The 23,270-nt window shown below is 49.5% G+C and overlaps 9 protein-coding genes across 9 annotated transcripts; 5 read left to right on the top strand and 4 right to left on the bottom strand.

The window, feature by feature from the left end:
* Positions 1–485: 485 nt before the first annotated feature.
* Positions 486–4,227, top strand: N7479_003621 (carbamoyl-phosphate synthase (glutamine-hydrolyzing) CPA2; the record flags this gene model as incomplete). Its single annotated transcript, XM_057251318.1, has 4 exons — positions 486–828; positions 1,006–3,272; positions 3,296–4,060; positions 4,120–4,227. The coding sequence occupies 4 exons, from the start codon at positions 486–488 to the stop codon at positions 4,225–4,227; spliced, it is 3,483 nt and encodes a 1,160-aa protein (XP_057110643.1).
* Positions 4,228–5,267: 1,040 nt separating this feature from the next.
* N7479_003622 (uncharacterized protein) lies at positions 5,268–5,945 on the top strand (the record flags this gene model as incomplete). Its single annotated transcript, XM_057251319.1, has 1 exon — positions 5,268–5,945. The coding sequence occupies one exon, from the start codon at positions 5,268–5,270 to the stop codon at positions 5,943–5,945; it is 678 nt and encodes a 225-aa protein (XP_057110644.1).
* A 925-nt stretch (positions 5,946–6,870) lies between these two features.
* N7479_003623 (S-adenosylmethionine-dependent methyltransferase) lies at positions 6,871–8,514 on the top strand (the record flags this gene model as incomplete). Its single annotated transcript, XM_057251320.1, has 3 exons — positions 6,871–7,134; positions 7,229–7,525; positions 7,588–8,514. The coding sequence occupies 3 exons, from the start codon at positions 6,871–6,873 to the stop codon at positions 8,512–8,514; spliced, it is 1,488 nt and encodes a 495-aa protein (XP_057110645.1).
* A 343-nt stretch (positions 8,515–8,857) lies between these two features.
* Positions 8,858–9,196, top strand: N7479_003624 (uncharacterized protein; the record flags this gene model as incomplete). The annotated part of the gene is made up of 1 exon (XM_057251321.1): positions 8,858–9,196. The coding sequence occupies one exon, from the start codon at positions 8,858–8,860 to the stop codon at positions 9,194–9,196; it is 339 nt and encodes a 112-aa protein (XP_057110646.1).
* Positions 9,197–11,211: 2,015 nt separating this feature from the next.
* pex1 (AAA family ATPase peroxin 1) lies at positions 11,212–15,022 on the bottom strand (the record flags this gene model as incomplete). The annotated part of the gene is made up of 4 exons (XM_057251322.1): positions 11,212–14,429; positions 14,483–14,561; positions 14,615–14,860; positions 14,912–15,022. The coding sequence occupies 4 exons, from the start codon at positions 15,020–15,022 to the stop codon at positions 11,212–11,214; spliced, it is 3,654 nt and encodes a 1,217-aa protein (XP_057110647.1).
* Positions 15,023–15,363: 341 nt separating this feature from the next.
* N7479_003626 (DNA replication licensing factor MCM7) lies at positions 15,364–17,973 on the top strand (the record flags this gene model as incomplete). Its single annotated transcript, XM_057251323.1, has 4 exons — positions 15,364–15,681; positions 15,739–15,869; positions 15,927–17,847; positions 17,905–17,973. The coding sequence occupies 4 exons, from the start codon at positions 15,364–15,366 to the stop codon at positions 17,971–17,973; spliced, it is 2,439 nt and encodes an 812-aa protein (XP_057110648.1).
* A 364-nt stretch (positions 17,974–18,337) lies between these two features.
* Positions 18,338–18,694, bottom strand: N7479_003627 (putative adhesin; the record flags this gene model as incomplete). The annotated part of the gene is made up of 1 exon (XM_057251324.1): positions 18,338–18,694. The coding sequence occupies one exon, from the start codon at positions 18,692–18,694 to the stop codon at positions 18,338–18,340; it is 357 nt and encodes a 118-aa protein (XP_057110649.1).
* Positions 18,695–20,143: 1,449 nt separating this feature from the next.
* Positions 20,144–21,531, bottom strand: N7479_003628 (ATP-dependent (S)-NAD(P)H-hydrate dehydratase; the record flags this gene model as incomplete). The annotated part of the gene is given in 5 exon segments (XM_057251325.1): positions 20,144–21,025; positions 21,078–21,146; positions 21,160–21,210; positions 21,228–21,274; positions 21,438–21,531. The coding sequence occupies 5 exon segments, from the start codon at positions 21,529–21,531 to the stop codon at positions 20,144–20,146; spliced, it is 1,143 nt and encodes a 380-aa protein (XP_057110650.1).
* Positions 21,532–21,942: 411 nt separating this feature from the next.
* N7479_003629 (uncharacterized protein) lies at positions 21,943–23,059 on the bottom strand (the record flags this gene model as incomplete). The annotated part of the gene is made up of 2 exons (XM_057251326.1): positions 21,943–23,001; positions 23,054–23,059. 2 exons carry the CDS (start codon positions 23,057–23,059, stop codon positions 21,943–21,945), a joined length of 1,065 nt encoding a protein of 354 aa, XP_057110651.1.
* Positions 23,060–23,270: the final 211 nt, after the last annotated feature.

Consider the following 23,270-nt stretch of genomic DNA (forward strand, 5'->3'; position numbering starts at 1 on the left):
ATATCACAGAGTGGTGTTCTTGCTGGAAGCCACTGATTGCCTGCTATGCATTCTATAACTTCTTTATGAATGACAATGTAGATAACCGTAGAATATCTGCTGGTGACTCTACTTAGTATACATAGGGGGTCTATTTGTGTACAAACGAGGTTGCCGAGAGAACCCCGTCTCCACATCCAGGTTTTGACTCATCGGTAAAAGAAAATTAAAGCAGGGGGAAAAAAAAAGTATAAGAACAAAAATCGACTTCGTCTATATTAAAATATTAACATTAATTATTAGATCTTCCAGATTTATATACATAATCCCAATTATCCCACAACATATCCCCCCGGCTTTCCCTCGTTGTTCTTCAAAAGTGGAGCCGTATACGGTGAAGGGCACGAGCCAATTAGCGACTGAGTGGCGGAAAAAAAAGAATCCCAGAAAAGCAGACTCATCCTCAACACATCTCTCAGCAATTGAAACATTACCTTCGGTGCGCAATGGTTCTTGCTGCTCGATGTGGGCAGGCGGCCGCCCTGCTGCGCCAGCGCTGCATCGCTGAAACCCGCCCGGCACTCTCTCTACGTGCATTCTCATCTCAGTCCGTTCGTTCGGCGACCTCGACTCTACGCCTACAGAAGATCCCCACGGCTCGGTCTCAGCAGCTCCGTTCTCTCTCCAGCACTTTGAACCGCTTGAATGCTCAGAAGCCCCCGGCCGCCGAGTCCTACCTCGCTAGCGGTGCCGTGGCGACTGGTAGCAAGCTTGTTGATGTGAAGAAGGTCCTCGTCATTGGTAGTGGTGGTCTAAGTATTGGACAGGCCGGAGAATTCGACTATTCTGGTAAGTTGGAATAATTTGGAAATGCAATTTCCGTGCCGATTTAATTGCCCCGTCAGTCCCCCGTAGGGTCTGCACGGGGAGGCTTTCTGCGGGGAATACAGAGAGCTTAAAAATGACACCTACAAAATCAATTCAAATGAAAGCAGCAACTAATCTCTTGATCTTGTGATACAACAGGTTCTCAAGCTCTCAAGGCCCTGAAGGAAGCTGGCGTCCACTCAATCTTGATCAACCCCAACATCGCGACCATCCAGACCGACCACAAACTTGCGGACGAAGTCTACTATCTCCCCGTCACCCCTGAATATGTTACCCACGTCATTGAGCGCGAGCGCCCCGATGGTATTCTCCTCACCTTCGGTGGTCAGACTGCCCTAAACTTGGGTGTGCAGATGAACCGTATGGGCACCTTTGAACGCTACGGTGTCAAGGTTCTCGGTACCCCTATCAAGACCCTAGAGACCAGTGAGGACCGTGACCTCTTTGCCCAGGCCTTGAACGAGATTGATATTCCTATTGCCGAATCGACCGCCGTCGAGACTGTCGAGGACGCTCTCAAGGCTGCCGAGGAGGTTGGCTACCCCATCATTGTCCGATCTGCTTACGCCCTCGGTGGTCTGGGTTCTGGCTTCGCTTCCAACCCCGATGAGCTCCGTGACTTGTCCTCCCGCTCTCTGTCTCTCTCTCCCCAGATCCTGGTTGAGAAGTCCCTCAAGGGCTGGAAGGAGGTTGAGTACGAGGTTGTCCGTGACGCTGATAACAACTGTATTACCGTTTGCAACATGGAGAACTTCGATCCTCTCGGAATTCACACCGGTGACAGTATCGTTGTTGCCCCTAGTCAGACTCTGTCTGATGAGGAGTATCATATGCTCCGCACTGCTGCTATCAAGATTGTCCGTCACTTGGGCGTCGTTGGCGAGTGCAATGTCCAGTACGCTCTGCAGCCCGATGGACTCGACTACCGTGTTATTGAGGTCAATGCTCGTCTTTCGCGTTCGTCCGCTCTGGCTTCCAAGGCCACCGGCTACCCGCTTGCTTATACCGCGGCTAAGATTGGTTTGGGACACACTCTTCCCGAGCTCCCTAACGCCGTTACCAAGACCACTACCGCCAACTTTGAGCCCAGTCTGGACTACGTTGTCACTAAGATTCCCCGCTGGGATTTGAGCAAGTTCCAGCACGTCAACCGCGACATTGGCTCTGCCATGAAGTCGGTTGGTGAGGTTATGGCTATTGGCCGTACCTGGGAGGAGTCCCTGCAGAAGGCTATCCGTCAGGTTGACCCTCAATACCTTGGTCTCCAGGGTGATAAGTTCGATGACCTTGATGAGACTCTCCGTAACCCTACTGATCGCCGCTGGTTGGCCGTTGGCCAGGCTATGCTCCACGAGAATTACTCGGTTGAGAAGGTCCACGAGCTGACAAAGATCGACAAGTGGTTCTTGTACAAGATCCAGAACATCGTGGATTGCAACAACGAACTGAAGGAGATCGGCAGCCTCTTCGGCCTTAAGCAGGAAATCCTGATGAAGGCCAAGAAGCTCGGTTTCTCTGATAAGCAGATCTCTCTCCTTGTCGGAGCCACCGAGGATGATGTCCGTGCCCGCCGTAAGTCTTTCGGTATCACCCCTTGGGTTAAGAAGATCGATACCCTTGCTGCCGAGTTCCCTGCCGATACCAACTACCTCTACACCACCTACAACGCTTCTTCCCACGACGTTACCTTCGATGACCACGGAACTATCATTCTGGGTAGCGGTGTGTACCGTATTGGTAGCTCCGTCGAGTTCGATTGGTGCGCTGTTAACGCCACTCTCTCCCTCCGCGAGATGGGCAAGAAGACTGTTATGATCAACTACAACCCCGAGACCTACTCTACTGACTTCGATACCGCTGACAAGCTGTACTTCGAGGAGCTCAGCTACGAGCGTGTCATGGATATTTACGAGCTCGAGTCCGCTAGCGGTGTTGTTGTCTCTGTCGGTGGTCAGCTGCCTCAGAACATTGCCCTCCGCCTGCAAGAGTCCGGTGGTGCTACTATTCTGGGCACTAATCCTCTGGATATTGACAAGGCCGAGGATCGTCACAAGTTCTCTTCGATTCTCGACAGCATTGGTGTCGACCAGCCCGCCTGGAAGGAACTGACCTCTGTCGCTGATGCCGAGGCCTTCGCCGACACTGTTGGTTACCCCGTTCTGGTTCGTCCCAGTTACGTCCTGTCCGGTGCCGCTATGAACGTCATCTACGGCGTGGATGAGCTCAAGGAGAAGCTCCTGAACGCCGCTGCCGTTTCCCCTGATCACCCCGTTGTCATCACCAAGTTCATTGAGGGTGCCGAGGAGATCGATGTGGATGCTGTCGCTTCCAACGGTAAGCTGCTTGTTCACGCTGTCTCTGAGCACGTCGAGCCTGCTGGTGTTCACTCCGGTGATGCCACCCTTGTCCTCCCCCCGCCAACCTCGAGGAGCCCATCATGGCCCGCGTCAAGGAGATCGCCGAGAAGGTCGCCAAGGCCTGGAACATCACTGGCCCCTTCAACATGCAGATCATCAAGGCCGATCAGGAGGGTGCCGAGCCCGCTCTCAAGGTTATTGAGTGCAACCTGCGCGCCTCCCGCTCCTTCCCCTTCGTCAGCAAGGTCCTGGGTACCAACTTCATCGACGTCGCCACCAAGGCTCTCGTCGGCCGTGATGTCCCTGAGCCCGTTGATCTCATGAAGGTGAAGCGTGACTACCTCGCCACCAAGGTTCCCCAGTTCTCTTGGACCCGTCTGGCTGGTGCTGACCCCTTCCTGGGTGTTGAGATGTCCTCCACCGGTGAAATTGCTTGCTTCGGTAAGGATCTGATCGAGGCCTACTGGGCTTCCCTCCAGTCCACCATGAACTTCCGCATGCCCGAGCCCGGTGAGGGTATCTTGCTCGGCGGTGATATCACTCAGCCCTACCTGACCAACATTGTCGAGTACCTGAATCCTCTTGGCTACAAGTTCTTCGCTGTTAACTCCGAGGTCAAGGCTCACATCGAGTCCACCACCAAGGACAATGTCTCCGTGCAGCTGATTGAGTTCCCCAAGAAGGACAAGCGTGCTCTCCGCGAGGTGTTCCAGAAGTACGACATCCGTGGCTGCTTCAACCTTGCCAAGACCCGTGGCAAGACCCAGCTTGATGATGACTATGTCATGCGTCGCAACGCTGTCGATTTCAACGTTCCCCTCTTCATGGAGGCTAAGGTATGTTCAAAGTGCCGATACCCATAATGATTTAAGTTACTAATTGATCTTCTCTACAGACTGCCCAGCTCTTCGCTCAGTGCATGAGTGAGAAGCTCCCCCGTACCGAGGAAATTCCTTCCGAGGTCCGCACCTGGTCCAACTTCGTCGGCGGCAAGGCGCTGTAAATCTCTATTTTTTTTAAAATTTTTTTTGCACAAAGTGACAGAAGAAGAGAGAGAGAAAAAAAAAGCCCTACTATGTCGACGCCAAGAGAGACAGGAAGTAAACACCTCTCTCCGCTCGATATCCCCTATGACCTTCCCAGGTCCTCCCGTCATGATTTTCCAGTATAGGACAGGATCTTAACTTCCTGTATGGTGTAGTGGGCAGGGCAATCTTGTTGATAGATGGCGTGCATTGTCTTTTCGGCCTTTTTAATTATTGTACTCTCGGATTGGAATGTTGTCTTTTCCTTATGAATCATTGAATTGTTCCCCATCTCTACTCTCTACTCTACTTGCGGCGAATCGAGGTCGGGCACAGTGGTGTGCTTCCTGTATACGAATTAACTGTGCCTTGAAAAATCTTTTATCTGTAGTCCGTACATGTGCGTATAACTAGCCCTACCACACAATGTGCATGGGTATTTATTTTCAGGGGTTCAGCCACAATAAATAATAGCCTTGGGGCCGGCCAGTGGGGCTTGAGCCTCCTTATGGGCACCCAATCACAAGAATGTCTGATCTTTTGCCTCAGTTTTTCTCACTGATGACAGCAATTTTGGCCGACCCTTGCGACCAATAATGGCTTCTACTGTCCCTTCTTTTTTATTACCTTCAACTTCTTCACTTTCAACATAGATAGCCTTGGGCTTGAACGATGCATATGAGTCAGAACCCTAGCCCCTCTGGGGTCTACTCCGTGCACCAACCTGGCTTTAGCTTTTCTTCGTGACTCTTCAATTAAAATGACCTATCAGCGCGAGGCTCCACGTTTTGCCATACTATAATATAGCGGTAGTGTTCGAGCGCTACTTGCTTGGCGCTCCCGGAACTCCGTGGTTCTTTTCGGGGTCCAAGTTGAGCACGCTAGTCACACGACAGACATTGTCGTTCTAGTATTTTAAGGCCCCCCCCCCCTGCTTCCTGACTTCTTTTCTTCTGCCTAACCCCAATTCTTTCTGCTTCTACCACTCCGAAAACTCTCATCTTCAAACCTTGCAAACATGCGCTCAACTTACTTCCTCGTTTCTGCCCTAGCAGCTCTGGCCGCAGCTGCTGAGCCCGGCACAACAACTATCAGCTTTTTTGGAGTCGACCAAAATAGCAATGGCATCGATATCAACGCCTACACTAGCACCGCAGCCCGCGTTGTTGCCATTGGCAAGTATGCCACGACCTACGAGGTTGCCTGCATGAAAGGTGCCTCCGAGTGCGCATTGAAGCATCCCGCAACCATTGTCCAGGGCCCTACCACCTACAGCGCCTCTATCGAAGCGACTGTTATTTCTTCCGGTGCTACAGCCATTGCAACCGGTGTTGAGGGATGCAGTTTCACCCGAGTTTCTGAATCTGCTGTGTGCACGTGGAGTCTTGCATTCACTGCCGTCTATGAGGATATCACCACTTCCTCTTCCGCAACTAGCACCCAATCGATCCCAGAGTATTCGATTAGCTATCACATTCTTACTGTCACTGACGGTGCCTACGCTTTGACGGCTGATGCGACGGGTTCGGCTTCCCCAGTGAAGGTGACTCGCACTGCCTCTGCTGCCTCAACTGCCTCAACTGCCTCTACTACTTCTACTGCTTCTACTGGTGCTGCTGCCGGTGGTGCAAAGCCTTTGATTACTGCTGCACCGCTGGGTGTTGCTGCTGTTGCTGCTTTTGCGGCTATGTTCTAGGTCTTGAGTGTGGTTCCTTTTATGTATGATATTTTGTTGCCTGGGACTTGAGTCCCTGGGTCTATACGGTTTTAACGAGCTATTCCATATGTGTACATAGTAATTCTTGCCTAAAATATATCTCGAAACTGATTTATTTCAGCTCTAAATTTTTGAATTTTGACGAAGTGTGGATTTCTGCGTAGAATCATCTTTGTTTTTCCGTCTTCAGCACATACGCGGTGTCTGGTTATCTGCATTCATACCCATTTTGCATATATATAGAGCCAGTCTCTAGTTTTCCTAGGAGTTTAGGCTGATGTTCTCTTTCCTCTCTCTCTGCCTTCATATCTGGGACTTAATTCTCACTGGTTAATACTACCAGACTGAATTTATCACCGTTTTTCGAAGCATCATCTAATTACAAAACTGAGAAGGGGGAGAAAATATCTAGAAAAACAGCTCTAAAAAGAATAATTGAGAAAAAATACTACAAAAGACCACTAAAAAGACCACATAAGGCTATATAAATCGGCTAACTATTCTAACTTACACATATGTACATTGTGACGCAGTATTAACTCTGAAAATTGGGCATTCGGCTTTAGACCATTAGTTATATCTTCGCGCCCTTATTCATTTTGCCGATAATATTGGTTATCTACTATAACTCTACTCCGTATACATATATCATATTATTTGGCATAAATTATTATGTATACAACAGACATCTCTGCATAGCAATATCACCTAATGAGAATTAAGTCCTGGGTGGCATACTTCGTCGCCCGTAGTGGGCGCCATGTGAGAGATTCTATCAATCTTCTTCTATAAATGCCAAGATATTCAAATATAATGAATTCACCGCCCTGCCCACGTGGACGACTATCCGCTTTGATCGATAAGTCCTCAAATAATTCTTATTCCTATATTCATATCACCCAAAATGGCATCAAGAACTGCACTACCTTCAGTGATGACCAGGACGGTCCCACAGCCTGCGCCCAATGGCATGGGCAACGGTCTATTTGCGACAACAAACATCAACCCCGGTGAAGATGTTTTGCACATCAAAACACCATTTGTGGCCGTTCTTGATTCTCCACGTTTAGAAGACACATGTGCTGGCTGCTTTGGAAAGAGACAGATGGAAACTGGAAACGAGTTGAAAGCTTGCACAGGATGTCGTGTTGTGAAGTATTGTGATAGGGTGAGTTGCTATGGCGATATAGCGTTTGCTGTTTCATATTTCTCATCCTACAAAAGATTATGTTTGGTTGAGTCTTCTAAAACATGACTACTAGGCATGCCAATCTAAAGACTGGAAGTTTGCGCATTCTCTTGAATGCTCCATCTTCAAAAACGTCAAGCCTATGGTGCTGCCCAACAATGCCCGTGCCCTTCTACGCATAGTGCTGCGCACAGCACGCAGCAAGTACGATTCTGAAGAGTTAAAGGTCTTCGAAAATTTGGAGACTCACATCAATGAGATCTCGGAGAGCCAAGGCCAGCTCGATAGGATCAACCTGACGGCAAGAGCTGTCAAGAATTACTCAGCGACAGATATGGATGAAGGGACTGTCGCTACTTATGCGGCCAAGGTAATTGTTTTCAGCCTTACATCTCTTACTTCACATAATTTTCATCTGACTATCCTTTATAGCTGGATCTCAACTCCTTCAACCTTACCACCCACATGTATGACCGCATTGGCCTCTACATGCATCCATATGCCGGGTTGATTAACCACAGCTGCGACTACAACTCCACCGTTGGATTTGACGGTGAAGAACTGTACGTCAAGGCTATGCATCCCATCAAAAAGGGCGAGCAAATCTTCATATCCTATATTGATACCACAACACCATACGACATTCGTCGCAACGAACTGAAAGAACGTTACTTCTTCGACTGCCAGTGCACAAAATGCCAGAAGGGAGCGGATACTGTCGAAGACCGGTTCTTGTCTACACCTGAAGACATGACACCCCTAGAGACAGCAGAGCGTGAAGCCCTAGAGCTCATGCAGACTGCAACTGCAACTAGCACGGAGCCAGCAGACGCAATCGCGAAGCTGGAAGCCGCTATGCACAAGCTCCATGAAACTGCACTATGGCCTATCACCCGTCAGCCATATGCTTCTCTCCGCGACAAGCTGATCATATCTCTGCTAACGGCTGGTAATTTCACCCGGGCGTTCATCCACGCTGCCATTCGATACCTGCGAATTGATCCTGTTGTCTACGAAAAGGCCCACCCCATCAGACACATCCATGCATGGAGCTTGGTCAGGCTCACTGTCTTCATATCCCAGGAGGGCTTTCAGCCTGATCCCAAAGACCCCGTCCAGATTCAGGACTTCAAGCTGAACTTCCACTACTTGATTTGGTATGTTCTCGCCGAGCTTACTAGCACACAGTCGGAGAGCTGTACTGTGCCCAGCTTCAGGAAGCTTGTTGGAAATCAGTTTGTGCAGGTTCATAATGAGTTCAAAGCCAATGGCCTTGATCCTAGCAAGACGAAAGCTGTTCTCTCCGCTGAGTGGAACAAGCTTGAACGTCTTGTCAAAACGGCTCTAGAGAAAGAATAACGTACTTTTGAGGCCTTTTGTTTATTTTACTCAAATTCGATGAAACTGCAACAACATGACCAGCATTGCTGGAATGGATTGAGCACCTTATATAATAAAACAATAAGTCTTTACCTATGGTCTCGCCTCTTATAACCCGAGAGAGCAGGAACGACCCGAAGTCGATGCCCGGTTGTAGGTCAGCCAATTCCCCTCCAAAGCCGGTCGACCCTTCCTCTTCGGGCTGGTTTGGGACTATATAAACAAACCCCAGATCCTTTTCTTTTCTTCTCGCTTCTTCTCCCTCAAGTTCGCCATCCTTTTTCTATTACAAAGGCAATTCGATACCGCAAACAACACAAAAATGAATGCCTTTGAGATGGCTGCGTTCTCTTCTCGGTGGTCCATGGAGAATGGACCACCAACTCGCCGCTCCAATGAGGTTCGTGCCACTCTCGAGACCAGTAGCTCTCCCCGCTACGGGGCCAGCCGTCGGGCTGCGTCCCCCCGGATTGCCGCCATTAGGACTCCGGTGATTCCCCCAGGTTATCAGCAGATCCCAGGGTACGAAGCCCACCGTCAGCGACAAGAGGCTCGCGCGCTCATGGGATCGATTGCGGAGCGCCGGGGTAAGCCTACCCCCGCCCGAATCTTGATCCATGGTGAGGCACCTAGTCTTCTGTCGCATCGACGACGTTGGTAAGTAAATTACATTTCATTCTTATTCCTTCCAACCTTGCCTTGGCTTCAGTTTGTTCTTGGTTTATCCTCACTGCTTCCTCACTTTATATTCACTTTACATGTTCTATCTGAGATGAAATTTGTTTACTTCATTTGGATTGGACTTCGCTGACTTTTGATTCGAATAGGGTCCTTGGGTGCCGTTTGTGCTGGTGCCTTTGCCGGAGCCAGAGCTCAGCAGCTAGCCAATGAGCGAACTTGGACTTTGTCTGGGGGAGCTTTCTGTTGTTGCTTTCGGTGAAGATGGTAAGAGGGGGTTCTGTAGTGTGGGGGTTGGTTCTCGAGGGGTTGGCTGCCCATTGGTGAGACTTATTTCTGTGTTATTCATGCATCGGTTCTGAATGCTAACAATATGACATACAGGTATGATTACTTTAAGTTCTGCTCCCAGGGTTTGAATCCTGGGTATGGGCTCATCAAGTGGTAACTTCATCTCTTCCGCCTATAGCTCGATTCCAAATGTTAATTCATTGATATACAGTTGGAGTTTGTTGTATCTTATCTCCAAGATTTGGGCTGGTCTCCGGTACGAGCTGTACGTGGAATGGTAAGTCTAGACCCTGCCCGTCTGCTTTTCAGGCTCTGATTGTCAAAGCCCGAGATCCTCTCGCCACTTTATGATGTCTTCTTCCGATATTGCCAGCATTCGCAGGAGCTAGTGCGCATGCACTATCTCTTTTCGGCGCTCCATCCTTCTACGCCCCGCAGCAGTTCACATATGGGATCACCGAGGACTATGATGCCGCCACAAGATGCAGCTTGGATATCCTCGACGAACCAAATTTGATGCCTCTGGACACAACCGATTCCACCCCTCTACGAATAAAGCCCCGTACAGCCACTTGGTTTCACCAGCACAAATGGATCACATCCTGTATATGATCCCAGCCAGGGAGCTTACCCTTCACTATTCCAAACCAAGGGTTGGAAATAGTATGGGTCTTTCTGTGCTTGAACAGTTAGACAGCCTATCACAGGAGATCTCGTCGTTAAAAGGGCAAACTGCGCAGTTGTTTTTCGAATTACGTCGTCCCATCCCAGACGGATAGTCTAATTACCCCGTCAATTTCAGTGAGAAGCAGGATCAGAACACAATTGCCCATGGATAGTCAAGCTATTCCCCGCATGTTTGACGAAGAAGAAGAAAGGGCGTATAAATGGGAATCTGCCCTTACGACATATTACGATATTTCCTACACTCAGGCTAGAGCCAATGCCGCTCTCAATCAAAATCTTCGCATAATTCGATTGTTCAACTTCCTGGCTGACGTCCAATGCTTATTTCACCACCGCCAATCGAGAAAAGCACGACTCGGAGTGAAATTTCCACAGCATGCAAGGAGTGGATTGTAAAATGGAAGGCATACAACACAACACCGTCATTGAGATATTGAATGATCTCGATCAAAAAGCTTTTTGATGTCCCCCTCACCAGCTCCTACTTCTTTCCCACATCCATCCACATCCATCCACATGATTGCAACTATCCTTATCAACTTCAATGCAATTACCGGGATCTTGGTTTCAGTATTCTATGGCTCATCTCCGTGTTTTGATATTGCTGTATGAAAGTAAAAGAAACAGTCACAAACAAGGGAAAAATTAACTAGATAATAAAACAATGATATTTCCCTTGAGAAGACAACTTCGCTCCTTCACAATAGATCCAGATACAGCAGATTCAATAATATACGCACGCTATACATAACAAACTAAAGGAGAAAAAATAAGATGGCACCAAGCCAATTAGTCCTCACAGCACCATGCAGCTAGGTAAAAATGCCGAGAGGTAATACGTATTCCACAGTGACTAGTAGAGTTGGAAGGGTAGAAAGTCACACGACAGCATTCAAATGTATAATAGCATGCCCATTTACCAATATTGATAAATACAAGAATAGAAGCTAAATAATCAATCGAGCATACAAGAATGTTGATATATACAGTGTACAAAACAAGTCACAGAGTGAAAAGATATCACATCAGACTTGTTCGACCTCCAATTTCATTGGCGGCCTCGCCATTAGGCATTTCACCATTTCGACCTGCGATAAACTCACGGTAAATTCCCTGTAGGCGTCTACGCTCTGCAGGGGGGAGGGAACCACGCGTGGTAGCCAATGAGCGCTCAACATGCTCCCAGCGGACAATGATATCCTCGCGAAGCTCATCTGCATCAGGCTCGGTGCCGTTAGCCACCGGGGCCGCGGCATTGTTCGCACCGGAAGGTCCCTGTTCGAGCTGGCGTTGGCGGCGACGCGAGTTTTTGATTGCCTCCAGTTTGGCTGCAATCACTGCTGGGGCTGGCATCGAGACAGACCCGGATGCTTCTTCCGAAGAGGAATAGAGGAACTGGATAAACGATTTGCTAGAAGCATTGGTGGAGTTTGACTTAGCACCAGACTTCGCTGTATCGGTAGAACGGTCACCCAGCGCGTCGTGGACTGCTTCTAGGTGGGCGTTGTACACGACAGCCTGTAGATCTGCACCAGAAAATCCATCGGTCTCGGCGGCAATATCACCGAAACGAGACGTGACCTCGTCGCTCATCTTGAGCTTGGCACTTACTGAGCGGATGATATCAATGCGGTCTTCATGGTTGGGCATCCCACAAAGCAAGGACTTATCGAGACGGCCGGGGCGAAGAAGGGCAGGATCGATCAAGTCCGGCCGTGACGTTGCTGCTAGCACATAAACGCCCGAGAGGCCTTCTGCGCCGTCCATTTGTGTTAAAAGCTGGTTGACCACACGGTCTGTGACACCGGTAGAGTCATGACCCCGCTTGGGTGCAATACTATCGAACTCATCGAAGAAGAGGACGCAAGGACGAGCGGCTTGGGCTCTCTCGAACAAATCACGAACGCTCTTTTCGCTGGCTCCGATGTATTTGTTCAAAATCTCGGGACCCTTGACACTGATAAAGTTCAATCCACACTCGCCAGCCACTGCGCTGGCCAGCATTGTCTTACCGCAGCCAGGGAATCCATAGAGAAGCAAACCAGACCGCAGTCGCAATGGGCACTGTGCGAAGATTGGGGCATACTTTGTAGGATACTGCAAAGTTTCCAACAGCATCTTACGAGTTTCGAACAAACCACCAACAGAGGAAAATGTCGTTGTTGACGAGGTAAGAGTGACGTTGCGTAGAGACGCCGGGGTAAAATCCTTCAATGCACTTTCAAAGTCCTCTAGCCCAAGGGTAATCATCTTTGATGTTGCTGTCAGATCCGAGACAGAGCGAATGAGGGCTTCATTGCGCGCACGAGCAACAAGTAGCACAAGATCACCGGGCATATACCCATCGGTTTTGCCGGCCAGCTCTAGATATTCGACATCCCTTCCAATAACAAAGCCATCACCCGCAGAAGAGCTTGGTCGGCTCCCTGGATTTGAAGGATCTAACCATGAGTCTTGCGTTGAGGAGCTTGTGGCTCTCACATGCCCGTTTGAGCTTTCTGTAGGTTTATCTTCGCTAGTAAGTTTTTCCAATACCCTTCGGCGTCCTTCCTTGTCAGGAGCTCTCATATTGATGATCTCACGGACAACGTGGCCGCCAATGATGACATTATTTAGGGACTCCTTAGCCTGGGCAGTGGCAAGTAGCACAACAGAGGAATTCAGCGCGCAATATTCTCGGACCATAGAGCAGATAACCTCGCTGCTCTGGCGACTGCGGCCATTTTCTCCACCCACTTGCAATTCAGTCTCTGCTGGGCAAAGCTTGTCTAGATCTTCAAGGATCACGACTGACCGGCCACCAAGGCGCGCACACCATGATGCAGACATGAAGAGGCGGTTTAGGGTCTCTTTGATGTTGGAAATACGGGTTTCATCCGTGACGAGCTTGCGGCAGGAGAAATACTTGACATTGAAGAGATGGTCTCGTCTCAGGCGATGGGCCAGTAGATGGGCAAGAGCTGTTTTACCAGCGCCAAGACCACCGGTAAGCAAGATAGACGAAGACTTTGTTAGGTTGTTCAATGACTGTTCAATGATAGAATCAATCCCTACCAATTGAGGAGCAGTTTCTGGGAGAAGATCCTCCATAGGTAGCACCGATGAACTAGAGTCAAATGGCTTGGGGATTTCGGCTTGGACTTCAAGATTCAGCTTAGCTTCTGAGCCCAGTAACCACCCGAACATTGACTTTGTTTCATCCGGAGCCCCCTTCAAAGGGGGATCAAAGCGAATAATAGCACCGTCGAACGAAGAGACTGAAGGGTGATACTCGGATTTGGGGAGAATCATTCCATCAGTCAAAGGCCCCGAGAACAGCCCGGTATCGGACCCAGTGCTGCCGTAGATGACTTTGAGGCGCTCGGCCAGGGCATCCCGAGATGCCGCAGTGTCAGCGCCGAACTTCAGCCCGTCTTTCTTCTTTAAAGCATCGCCTATGAAAGGATAGACTTTAAGGGTCTTGACTGCCGAGCGATGCAGCTGTGGGGGTGCTGCTTCGACTCGGATGATTCCTCCAACCATGTTCTCCGCACCAAGCGCCGTGCACAACAAGGTGGACATCGCTGCATGCTGATTGTCTGGAGCCTCCTCCCACGGAAGCAATTTAGCCACGAGCTTGGTTGTAATGGCACCGGCATCATTAGACTTTTGCTGTTCAGCTTGAGCAAGTTGCTGTTGGGGATCTGGTGGGGGTTTAAGACCTGATGGCTGGACAACTGACACGCATGCCCAAGTCGCTCCGCGCAGCTCATGACTAGTCAACAGGTCCGGATCAACCCAAATACGGAGGCCCTCATTTGCATCATCTTCTATTTCCCCATCAAAGTATTGAGTGGTCGCTGAGCGGTCCACACCTCTCAAGTAGAGAGAGCTTCGTGTGCTAGTGTCGGACCGACTACTCTTCGGGCGCACAGTGCTCGAAGCACTCCTGCCCCCAGCACTCTTCCTGCTACTACCCGTAGCACTGCGGCTATCAGCCCGAGAGCTTTTGCTTGTCTTGGATCGAACTTTAGGAGCCACTATGACTTCTGCATCCGGCGCAATCTTGACGAACGGGGAGGTTTCTGAGGGAGCGGGTGTAAGAGAAGTCACGACAATATTGGCGGTAGATGTGGGAGAGAGATGCAATGCAAGTGGGTGCATATGGACCGATTGCGCTGCATTGTATGTAGGATTGGGTAAAGCGCGAATTTGTGACAAGAGGTTAAGTTCCAGGAATGTGGCGTGGAGTTCAATGACTAGTGTCAAATTAGTGTCAGTTCAATTATAGCTGTTTACGATTTGAACATACTCTCCCAGTCTTCTGGTGTCAATGGCTCAATGTTTATCGTATGGGCAACGGGTGGATCGAGGTGAATAAACAATCCGACCTGCAAGTGTTAGCGCCTCACGTGGGTAATGACGCACGGGGAGTATTGTATACCTTCTGACCTTCTGTAAGACCAAGGAGCCGCCCGAAAGTAGTATCAAGCTCAACAGTGGATGTTTCCTGTTCCCTAGAATATCCGCTGTTGATACCCTCTCTCCCAACAACAGGCGCAAGCCTGCGCTTGCTCGGCATACCCGTCCAACCGAGGAAGCATGATTGCTGCGGAGGAGCTCCATTGGCCTTTCCGGAGCCCGATTTATATTGTAATTCGATAATAACGTTCTGAGCAGTCTGGTACAGCTAGATGTTAGCCAGAAATATCCACAAAAACAGAACAACTAGTAGACTGACCGTGTTTGCATTGACCAGCAGAGCGACCAGCGACGGCGGTAGATTAACAAGGCAGTTCTTGAGAGGGATGAGGGCGACTTCAGCCGTTGCAGCAGGCTTCTTGGGCGCCATTTTCAAGCGCTGAATTATCGTGAATGCCGGAAAGACAAGGAGGAGGGGGAATCATGAACTCGGGAGAGACACGACCCCGGACTCCACACTATCTCTCTTTCGCCTCGGCCCGATGAAGAGTCATGTGATCTGTAACTGATAGCTGGATTAACTAATAATCCGCCATCATTGACACCTTTCCTAATCAGGTTAGTGCCATTTCTCAGCGCGTATTGACCTCGCGTTCGCGTTTTACCAACGAATTTGGTAGGGGCTCGGATAGCCGCTGGACCCTCTTCTCTATTTCTCTCCCGATCCCACTATCGATTCTTTGTGCTTTCAATCGAGCGCACTTTGTTATCATGTCTCTCCTTCAATATCCCCCGCCTGTGGATTATTCCGCGCAACTGAATGGCTTCAAGGATTTCTTGAAGGGGTTCAAGACCTTCCAATCGTCCTCAGAAGCCGCTGCGACCGAGGCGTTGGAGGATCTGAACATCGATGACGGACAAACTAGCGATGAATATGATTTCATGGATGATGCCGATGAGACGAATGGGGCAAACGCCCGAGGAGCAAGGAGGCACCGGGAGCCGAAGCTCAAGTACATGCAAATTCTGCAGGATATCGCAAACCGGGATAAATCTAATATCTTGATTGAGCTAGATGACCTGTCAATTGTGAGTATCGGATATCAGCCCCTCTGAGTGGATTATAGCTCACAATGGCTGTAATAGTTCGAGAAATCACTTCCAGAGGGAGAAGACCTGAAGCTTGTTGAATCTATCGAAAAGAACACAAAACGCTACATCGATGTTATCTCTCAAGCGGTCGATGAAGTTATGCCCAGGGAGACGAAGGATGTCACGTATGCCAAACTTGTCTCTATGTGAATGCGCAGGCTGCGGAACTAATTATTGTACAGATTCAAAGATGATGTGCTTGATGTAATCATGTCTCAGCGCGAGAAGCGAAATGAGACAATGGAAACTGCAATGGAGGCCGACATGGAAGCCGCTGCGACTGCCCCATCTATGTTCCCTCCGGAGCTCACCCGCAGATATACCCTCAACTTCAAGCCCATCACACCTTCAGGGTCTAGCGCCGAGCGCAGTTCTAAAGCCCTTGCCGTCCGTTATGTGCGCGGTGAGCACCTGGGTAGCTTGATTACAGTCCGCGGCATCACCACCCGTGTCTCAGATGTCAAGCCGGCTGTACAGATCAATGCCTACACTTGCGACCGTTGTGGCTGTGAAGTGTTCCAGCCCATCACCACCAAGCAATTCCTCCCCTTGTCCGAGTGTTTGTCAGAAGAATGTAAGAAGAACAACTCGAAGGGTCAGCTCTTCCTGTCAACTCGTGCATCGAAGTTTGTTCCCTTCCAGGAGGTGAAGATCCAGGAAATGGCCGACCAGGTCCCCGTGGGCCATATTCCTCGCAGTTTGACTATTCACTGCCACGGCGCTCTGGCTCGCCAGCTGAATCCCGGTGATGTTGTCGACGTGGCAGGCATCTTTTTGCCCACTCCCTATACTGGTTTCCGGGCTATTCGCGCTGGACTGCTGACTGACACATACTTGGAGGCCCAGCACATCACCCAGCACAAGAAGTCCTACAATGAGATGGGTATGGACAGCCATACTCTTCGCAAGATCGAGCAGCACCAGCGTTCTGGTAATATGTATGAGTACCTTTCACGGTCAATTGCACCCGAAATCTATGGGCACCTTGATGTCAAGAAGGCATTGCTATTGCTCTTGATTGGCGGTGTCACGAAAGAGATGGGTGACGGCATGCACATTCGTGGAGACATCAACATTTGCTTGATGGGTGACCCTGGTGTGGCCAAGTCCCAGCTTCTCCGATACATTACCAAGGTTGCTCCCCGTGGAGTCTACACCACCGGACGCGGAAGCAGTGGCGTTGGTCTCACCGCTGCAGTCATGAGAGATCCTGTCACAGACGAGATGGTGCTGGAGGGAGGTGCCCTTGTTCTTGCAGACAACGGTATCTGCTGTATTGATGAGTTTGACAAGATGGAGGACTCGGATCGGACAGCTATTCACGAAGTGATGGAGCAGCAGACTATCTCCATCTCAAAGGCCGGTATCACAACTACTCTTAATGCCCGTACTTCCATCCTGGCAGCGGCCAACCCGGTATATGGTCGCTATAACCCTCGTGTGTCACCCGTGGAGAACATCAACCTTCCCGCTGCTTTGCTCTCTCGTTTCGATGTCATGTTCCTGCTTCTGGATACCCCGTCCCGTGAGGGTGATGAGGAGCTGGCCCACCACGTCACCTACGTCCACATGCACAACAAGCACCCGGAGAATGAAGATTCCGGCGTACTGTTCACTCCTCATGAGGTCCGTCAGTACGTTGCCAAGGCGCGCACATTCCGTCCTATTGTGCCCACCAACGTTTCTGACTACATGGTTGGTGCTTATGTGGCCATGCGCAAGAGACAAAAGATCGATGAGTCCAAGAAGAGACAGTTCTCTCACGTCAGTCCCCGTACTCTGCTCGGTATCGTTCGTCTTTCGCAGGCACTTGCTCGTCTTCGCTTCAGTGAGGAGGTTGTTCGCGAGGATGTCGATGAGGCTCTGCGTCTCATTGAGATCAGCAAGGCTTCTCTGTACAATGATGGCGAGCATGGTGCCGACAACACCCCATCCAGCAAGATCTACAACTTGATCCGCAGTATGAAGGAGAGTGGTGCCGCTGCAGTCGGAGATGGGGAGGAAGGTGAGATGAGCATGAGACGTATCCGTGAGCGTGTGTTGGCCCGAGGCTTCACTGAGGATAACCTCACCATGACTATTGATGAATATGCCGAGATGAACGTAAGTTTTGATAATTCCAGCCGCTCACTGTACCTTTTTTACTAACATTCTCTATAGCTTTGGCAAGTCACTGGCAACGGTACGCGTCTGCTCTTCACTGAAGTAGACGGCGACATGGACATGTAATTGTGAAAGCTTTCCGTTCTGTTTTTCTCTTCAATGTCGATCGGGCTTTTTATGCGTGTTGAATATGCATGTGAAACTGGCTGGAATTAAGGCGACTGGTGTTTGGGTGTATTAGGGAAATGGAGTCGGTTCTTATGATTTCGTAGGGTCAATTAAGAAGATCCTTCCAATCTACTTGTTTAATCTACATTTACATCCCTAAATTTCTAGCAAAGTAATTTTATTTAGTGACACATGTACACATGCAATCCACTAGAATACCTTGCGCTAGGACTCAGTCCTTTGAGCCTACTGCACTACCCCCATACCACCCATACCTTGTTTGGAAAACCCCCCTTCTCCCTCCCGTAAACCCACAATTATTCTAAGCTGTGCACTGCCATTGAAGCTCCACCTCCTTGCAAAGATCGGAAGGAGCAGCGTACAAATCATCACACGGGATGTTGCAAGCCGTGTACTCAGGAACGAAAACAAGGAACTCATAGTTCGGCATCGGTAAGCGGAACTGATGGTGCATATCGCTATTGTACTCGGATGCCTTGAAGCCAGCACGACAGGCGCAGTGGAAGGATGTTCCCGTGTTGATGCACGAGGTCGAGGGGTCACACCCGTTCTCGCCTGAGATGGGGTTACAGGTGCCACAGGTGGGCCACCATGTTATTGAGTCGGCGGCCACAAGAGAGGTGGTGGCGATTATCAAGGGGATAATAGAGAAATGCATCGTGATGAATGGTTGGATTCGAAGATGTATATATGTGTTGTAGATCTGGTGACTTGTGTATGGGGATTGACTTATGAGGGCGCTATCTTCTGCTGGGAGATTCCCCATCTTATATACTCCTCTCCAAGGATATACCTACTGATGTGGATCATTAGGCTCGGTGTTCCTTTGTTGTGGAAAATGTTGCTCGCCCTGTTCCCTACGGAGCCCATCAGTCCTGCGTCACGCATCACGAGGTCGCTTCTAGCCTGGGTTTCCTAGTATACTGTGTAGGCTAGTCTACGAAGGAGATGATACCCGTATGGGGTACAACGGTTGAATTATTGAAAATGTTACCGGATGACCTTTACAATCCTATATATTCTCTCTGTCTGGTGTCCTATGGTATGATCAGGTAGAGGGAGGCAAAAGCAACTGGGGTTGGGCTGTTAATACGAGATCTGGAACAATATCTTAAAACACTATCAATGTTTATCGGTCAATGTGGCATCGATAGCCTCTTAACTCAATGCCTTTGAACAGCACACTTAAGACTATTCAGGTTTGGGGATGTCGATTCAATGGAAGACCTAAGGTGGGTGCATGTCTCGGGCCATTCCTTTGGCCACATTCAGATCTCGACGTCAACAGCCATATAGAGATGCAGGGATTTTAGCTTGCCAAGGTAGATGTCTCATATCGCTTGAAGCTTTATGGTCACGCTGGGTATTGTTTGATCTGGTCAGACTTATACAAATGACTTCCTCTTCTGCGAGCTTTTGGAACATGACAAAAGGCAGGCAAAAAAACAAGTGAGACAGCGAATATTGGGCACTAGCTACTCGAGACTGAGGCAGGGGTTGTGACACATTGTTTTTGGTCTTTTGCTCTGCATTTCATCAAGGTTAGGGGTCTAAGATACCAATTCAGGACATATGCTTTTGGCTGTTAGGCCCGTTCAATCCCAATAATCCGAGTCAGCATAATGTTATCGTGTTGTCAAATGATATTTATTGGCCAGTAAAATTATATTCTCACCTGATCGTCGGCAGTCGGGACCAGTCACAGGCCCCCGAATCTCTAGGATCAACACCGAAAGACGGGGTTTAACCATGCTGGCCAATGGATCCTTGAAAGCCGATATTTACATATACCTGTTTCTTTATTTCGAGTGAAGTGCATGAAGTGCATACAAGATGCTCTATGTTACTATACAACACCGTACAAATTCAGTGCAGTTGAGATTACAATATTGGATCGGGATTTCTGAGTATGAAAAGCAGGGTTCGAGACTCTTCCTTTAATAACTATATACACCGCTTGTAAGGACTATAACAAAGTGGACAAGACATTCATTGGTGTTTACGTGCAGCTAAGACTTACATACATGAAGACATGCTCTAGTGTCAAGAGCTACACAGTCTTTTTTAGATAGTGGCATGACTAACTAGTAGGAATTGACATTGTAGCTTAGAGGTGTGTCTTAGACCCGTCTGGCTCTCCGATCAACCTCAAAAACGCCCCGTGAACCTCATCGGTCAGATCACTGGCCTGCATGCTCCGGCCCTTGGCCGCAAAGGCTCGTCGCGAACACTCTCGTGTAATGCTACTTCCCGCCCAAGCTGCCAATAGCAGAGTCGTTGTTGGGGACATGCGCTTATTCTCAGAATCGAGCTCTGCCTGCACTTCTTCCTTGCTTTGCGCCTCCTTCTTGTTGTCCTGCTCGCCAGAGTCCCACAATTTGTCGTGGTAAGCCGCTCGCCAGGCAAGGAATGTGCCCAGTGATCCGGTCAGAGTGTCTCCTTGACCGCCACTACGCTTCAGGCCACCCTTGGTATCAGAGATAATACTAGTAACCCCGTTGGAGATCACATCTTGAGGACCTTTTTGGAGAATTGTCACGCCGCCGAGGGCTTGAGATAGCTGCTCACACGCATCTGATGCTTTGCTGGTGGTATCACCGTTTCCGCCTTGCGCAATCTCCGCTTGGCTGGCAACCTTGATACCCATAGCTTTGGCTAGACGGCCAAACTCCACCACATTTGGCGTGAGAATGCACTCCTTGTAGCCTTTAACCAGACTCGGGTCTTCCGTCACAATCAGCAATCCATCTGCATCCAACACAAATGGGATCGATTGTGACCGTGCCTCTCTGATCACTTCTGCGACTACCTTTAGCGTCACACCGTCGCGGCCGAGACCAGGTCCAATCACAAGTGCATGGAGGCGAGATAGCATCGCAATAATCGGACCTGCTAGTGATGGCGCATCAATTGAATTGGGATCCTTGACAGTGTCGCTGCTTGGGAGCAACGGGTGTACCATCAAATTGGGAGAATACCCCTTGATGACCTATGCATTGTATGTTCAGAGCGGGCTCAATATAAACCGGATGTTAGCTTACTGGTGCTGCGGATCGTTCGCAGAGTACGTGGCTCTGGTGGTCGTTAGTCGTTTGCAGAAGGCATGCCATCTTTCTCACATACCATGTCACATCCTACAATTCGAGGGTCAATATATTTGGAGAGTGCAAGGGCCTATTTAGGGGACGTACCAAGTCTTGCAGAGGCCATTGCTGAAAAGTATGGAGCTCCGGTGTAGCTTATGCCAGTTAGTAGGATACCAGTATCACTAGGCAGAAAACCTACTCGACACAGCCTCCAATAACGGCTACACGGCCGAGCTGTCCTAAACTAATGGTCAGCAGGGTTGTTCATTGCGTGGTGGGTAGCATCGATTACTCCAATCGACCTGTCCAACATACCTTTGTGGAACTTTTCAAGCATTGGAGGTACAATCTTGCGTACCTTGCCGAAGAGGATCTTGGATGAGACCGAGACATGATGAACGGACTCCATGGTAAGTATGTGGATTTATAGTTGAAGATTTATGCAAAATTGTAGTAGAAGATAGTAGAAGATAGCTTATGCTAGAGGTGAACGCGGGTGATGTCACCCGCGAAGTGGGGCCCTAGACAAGCCTGTTCAGAGTTCCAAGATGATATAAAGCCGATGACTTCAATATGAAGTGTTACAAAGTTGACTACAATATATAGAAGGATATTCCAAGATATGAAATTTGGTATTGAAATAGCTCTCGCTATTGATGGTGCTCCAAAAACAAAAATGAAGGCACCCCCGTCTATGGACACCCCCCGCCCCGAACGCTCATAATGCGGAGTAAATATTTAGTACCCAAAACGAGATAGATGAAAGAAAATAGTTGAAGATAAAAAAGAAAAAAAATGACAGTTTAAAAACGTCCAAACTTCAACGCTTGCTCTTAGAGGCAAGAGCAGCCAACTTCCGCTGGCGCTCCAGCTTCTCTTTCTTAGCCGCCATTTCTTGTCGCAGCTCTTTCTCGTCCTCCCGCTTGGCATATTCCAGTGCAGCTGCCTCTTCGCGGTCCACGTCGTCTATTCCAGCCTCCATGTCAGACGATGCATCGGAGTAGTAATCGTCGTAGCCGCCGAGATCACCCTCGTCTTCCTCGTCAGTTCCGAGATATTCGTTTTGTCGGGAGTTCCGAGACTGGTATCGACGGTCATTTCTACCACGGCTTGATGGCAAGCCAGCAGTTCCACGGTAGGTCGGCGGCTCGGGAGTTTGCGTCGGTTTGGCTGTGCCCTTGTATGAGAGCCCCTGGGAATCACGCTGCCGGACGGCAGGCCTATCCTTGGCAGAAACACCCGATCCAGCCTTCCTTCCTAAGCGCGCTTCTTTTTCTTTGGCCTGCATTTCCATCATGCGCCGCTTGCGCTCCACCTTGGTAAGTCTTTCTTTGGGGCCGGCTTGGTGACGTAGTAGGCCTACTCCCACAGGCGCCGTCTCTTGCTTAGCTTTTGCCTGCGCCATAATCTCCGCAAATGATCCCTTTGGTGGCGGCTTCGATTGTGTGGCAGCAGTTGACACGGTGGGTTTGGGGGTTGGCGCCTTCTGTGGGGCTGCCACTTTGGGGGCCGCAGACACGCTAGGTTTGGGGCCGGGCTTTGACAGGGCTTGCCTGGAGATGGAGGTCGAGGCTGGCTTTGGCGCAACTTTTGTTGCTGTGGATGGTACAGCTGGTCTCGTGGCAAGTGTCGGGTTTATTGCAGCTGGGTTATTTGTCACCTTGCTTTCAGGTTTTGGTAGGCGAGGCAGCTGGTCCTCAGCTTTGCGCTTGGTCCCTCCACTGACATTCCCACTGATCGGAGCTGCCTGTCGCACAGCGATCGGTTTTCGATCCTCTTTTTTGGGGATCAAAACAGGCGCAGGCGAGGTAGGCGCCTGAGGCGGTGGGAGCTGGGAGGGCTTACCCGTCTGAAGAGACGAGAGAACAGAATCAAGGAACTATTGTATGTCAGTCAACACTGATGTGAAACGAGGAGATAGGTAGCCATACACTCATTGTAAACTTGTGGGAAGAATATCCCGAAGGGTGTAAAGTCGAAGAGTGATACAGAGAAGAAGTCGCTCACCGTCGATATTTGGTACGACTAAGTAACTTCATGACTCCGAGCCCGATACCATGAGAATAGATCTCTGGCTTAGCTCGCTCCGGATTTTCTGTTATTCCAATATAACAGAACTGGCACAGGCAAAGGACACGCCTGACTTGG

Source organism: Penicillium vulpinum, assembly GCF_028829585.1.
Source record: "Penicillium vulpinum strain IBT 29486 chromosome Unknown utg000002l_segment0_segment0, whole genome shotgun sequence".
NCBI lineage: Eukaryota > Fungi > Ascomycota > Eurotiomycetes > Eurotiales > Aspergillaceae > Penicillium > Penicillium vulpinum.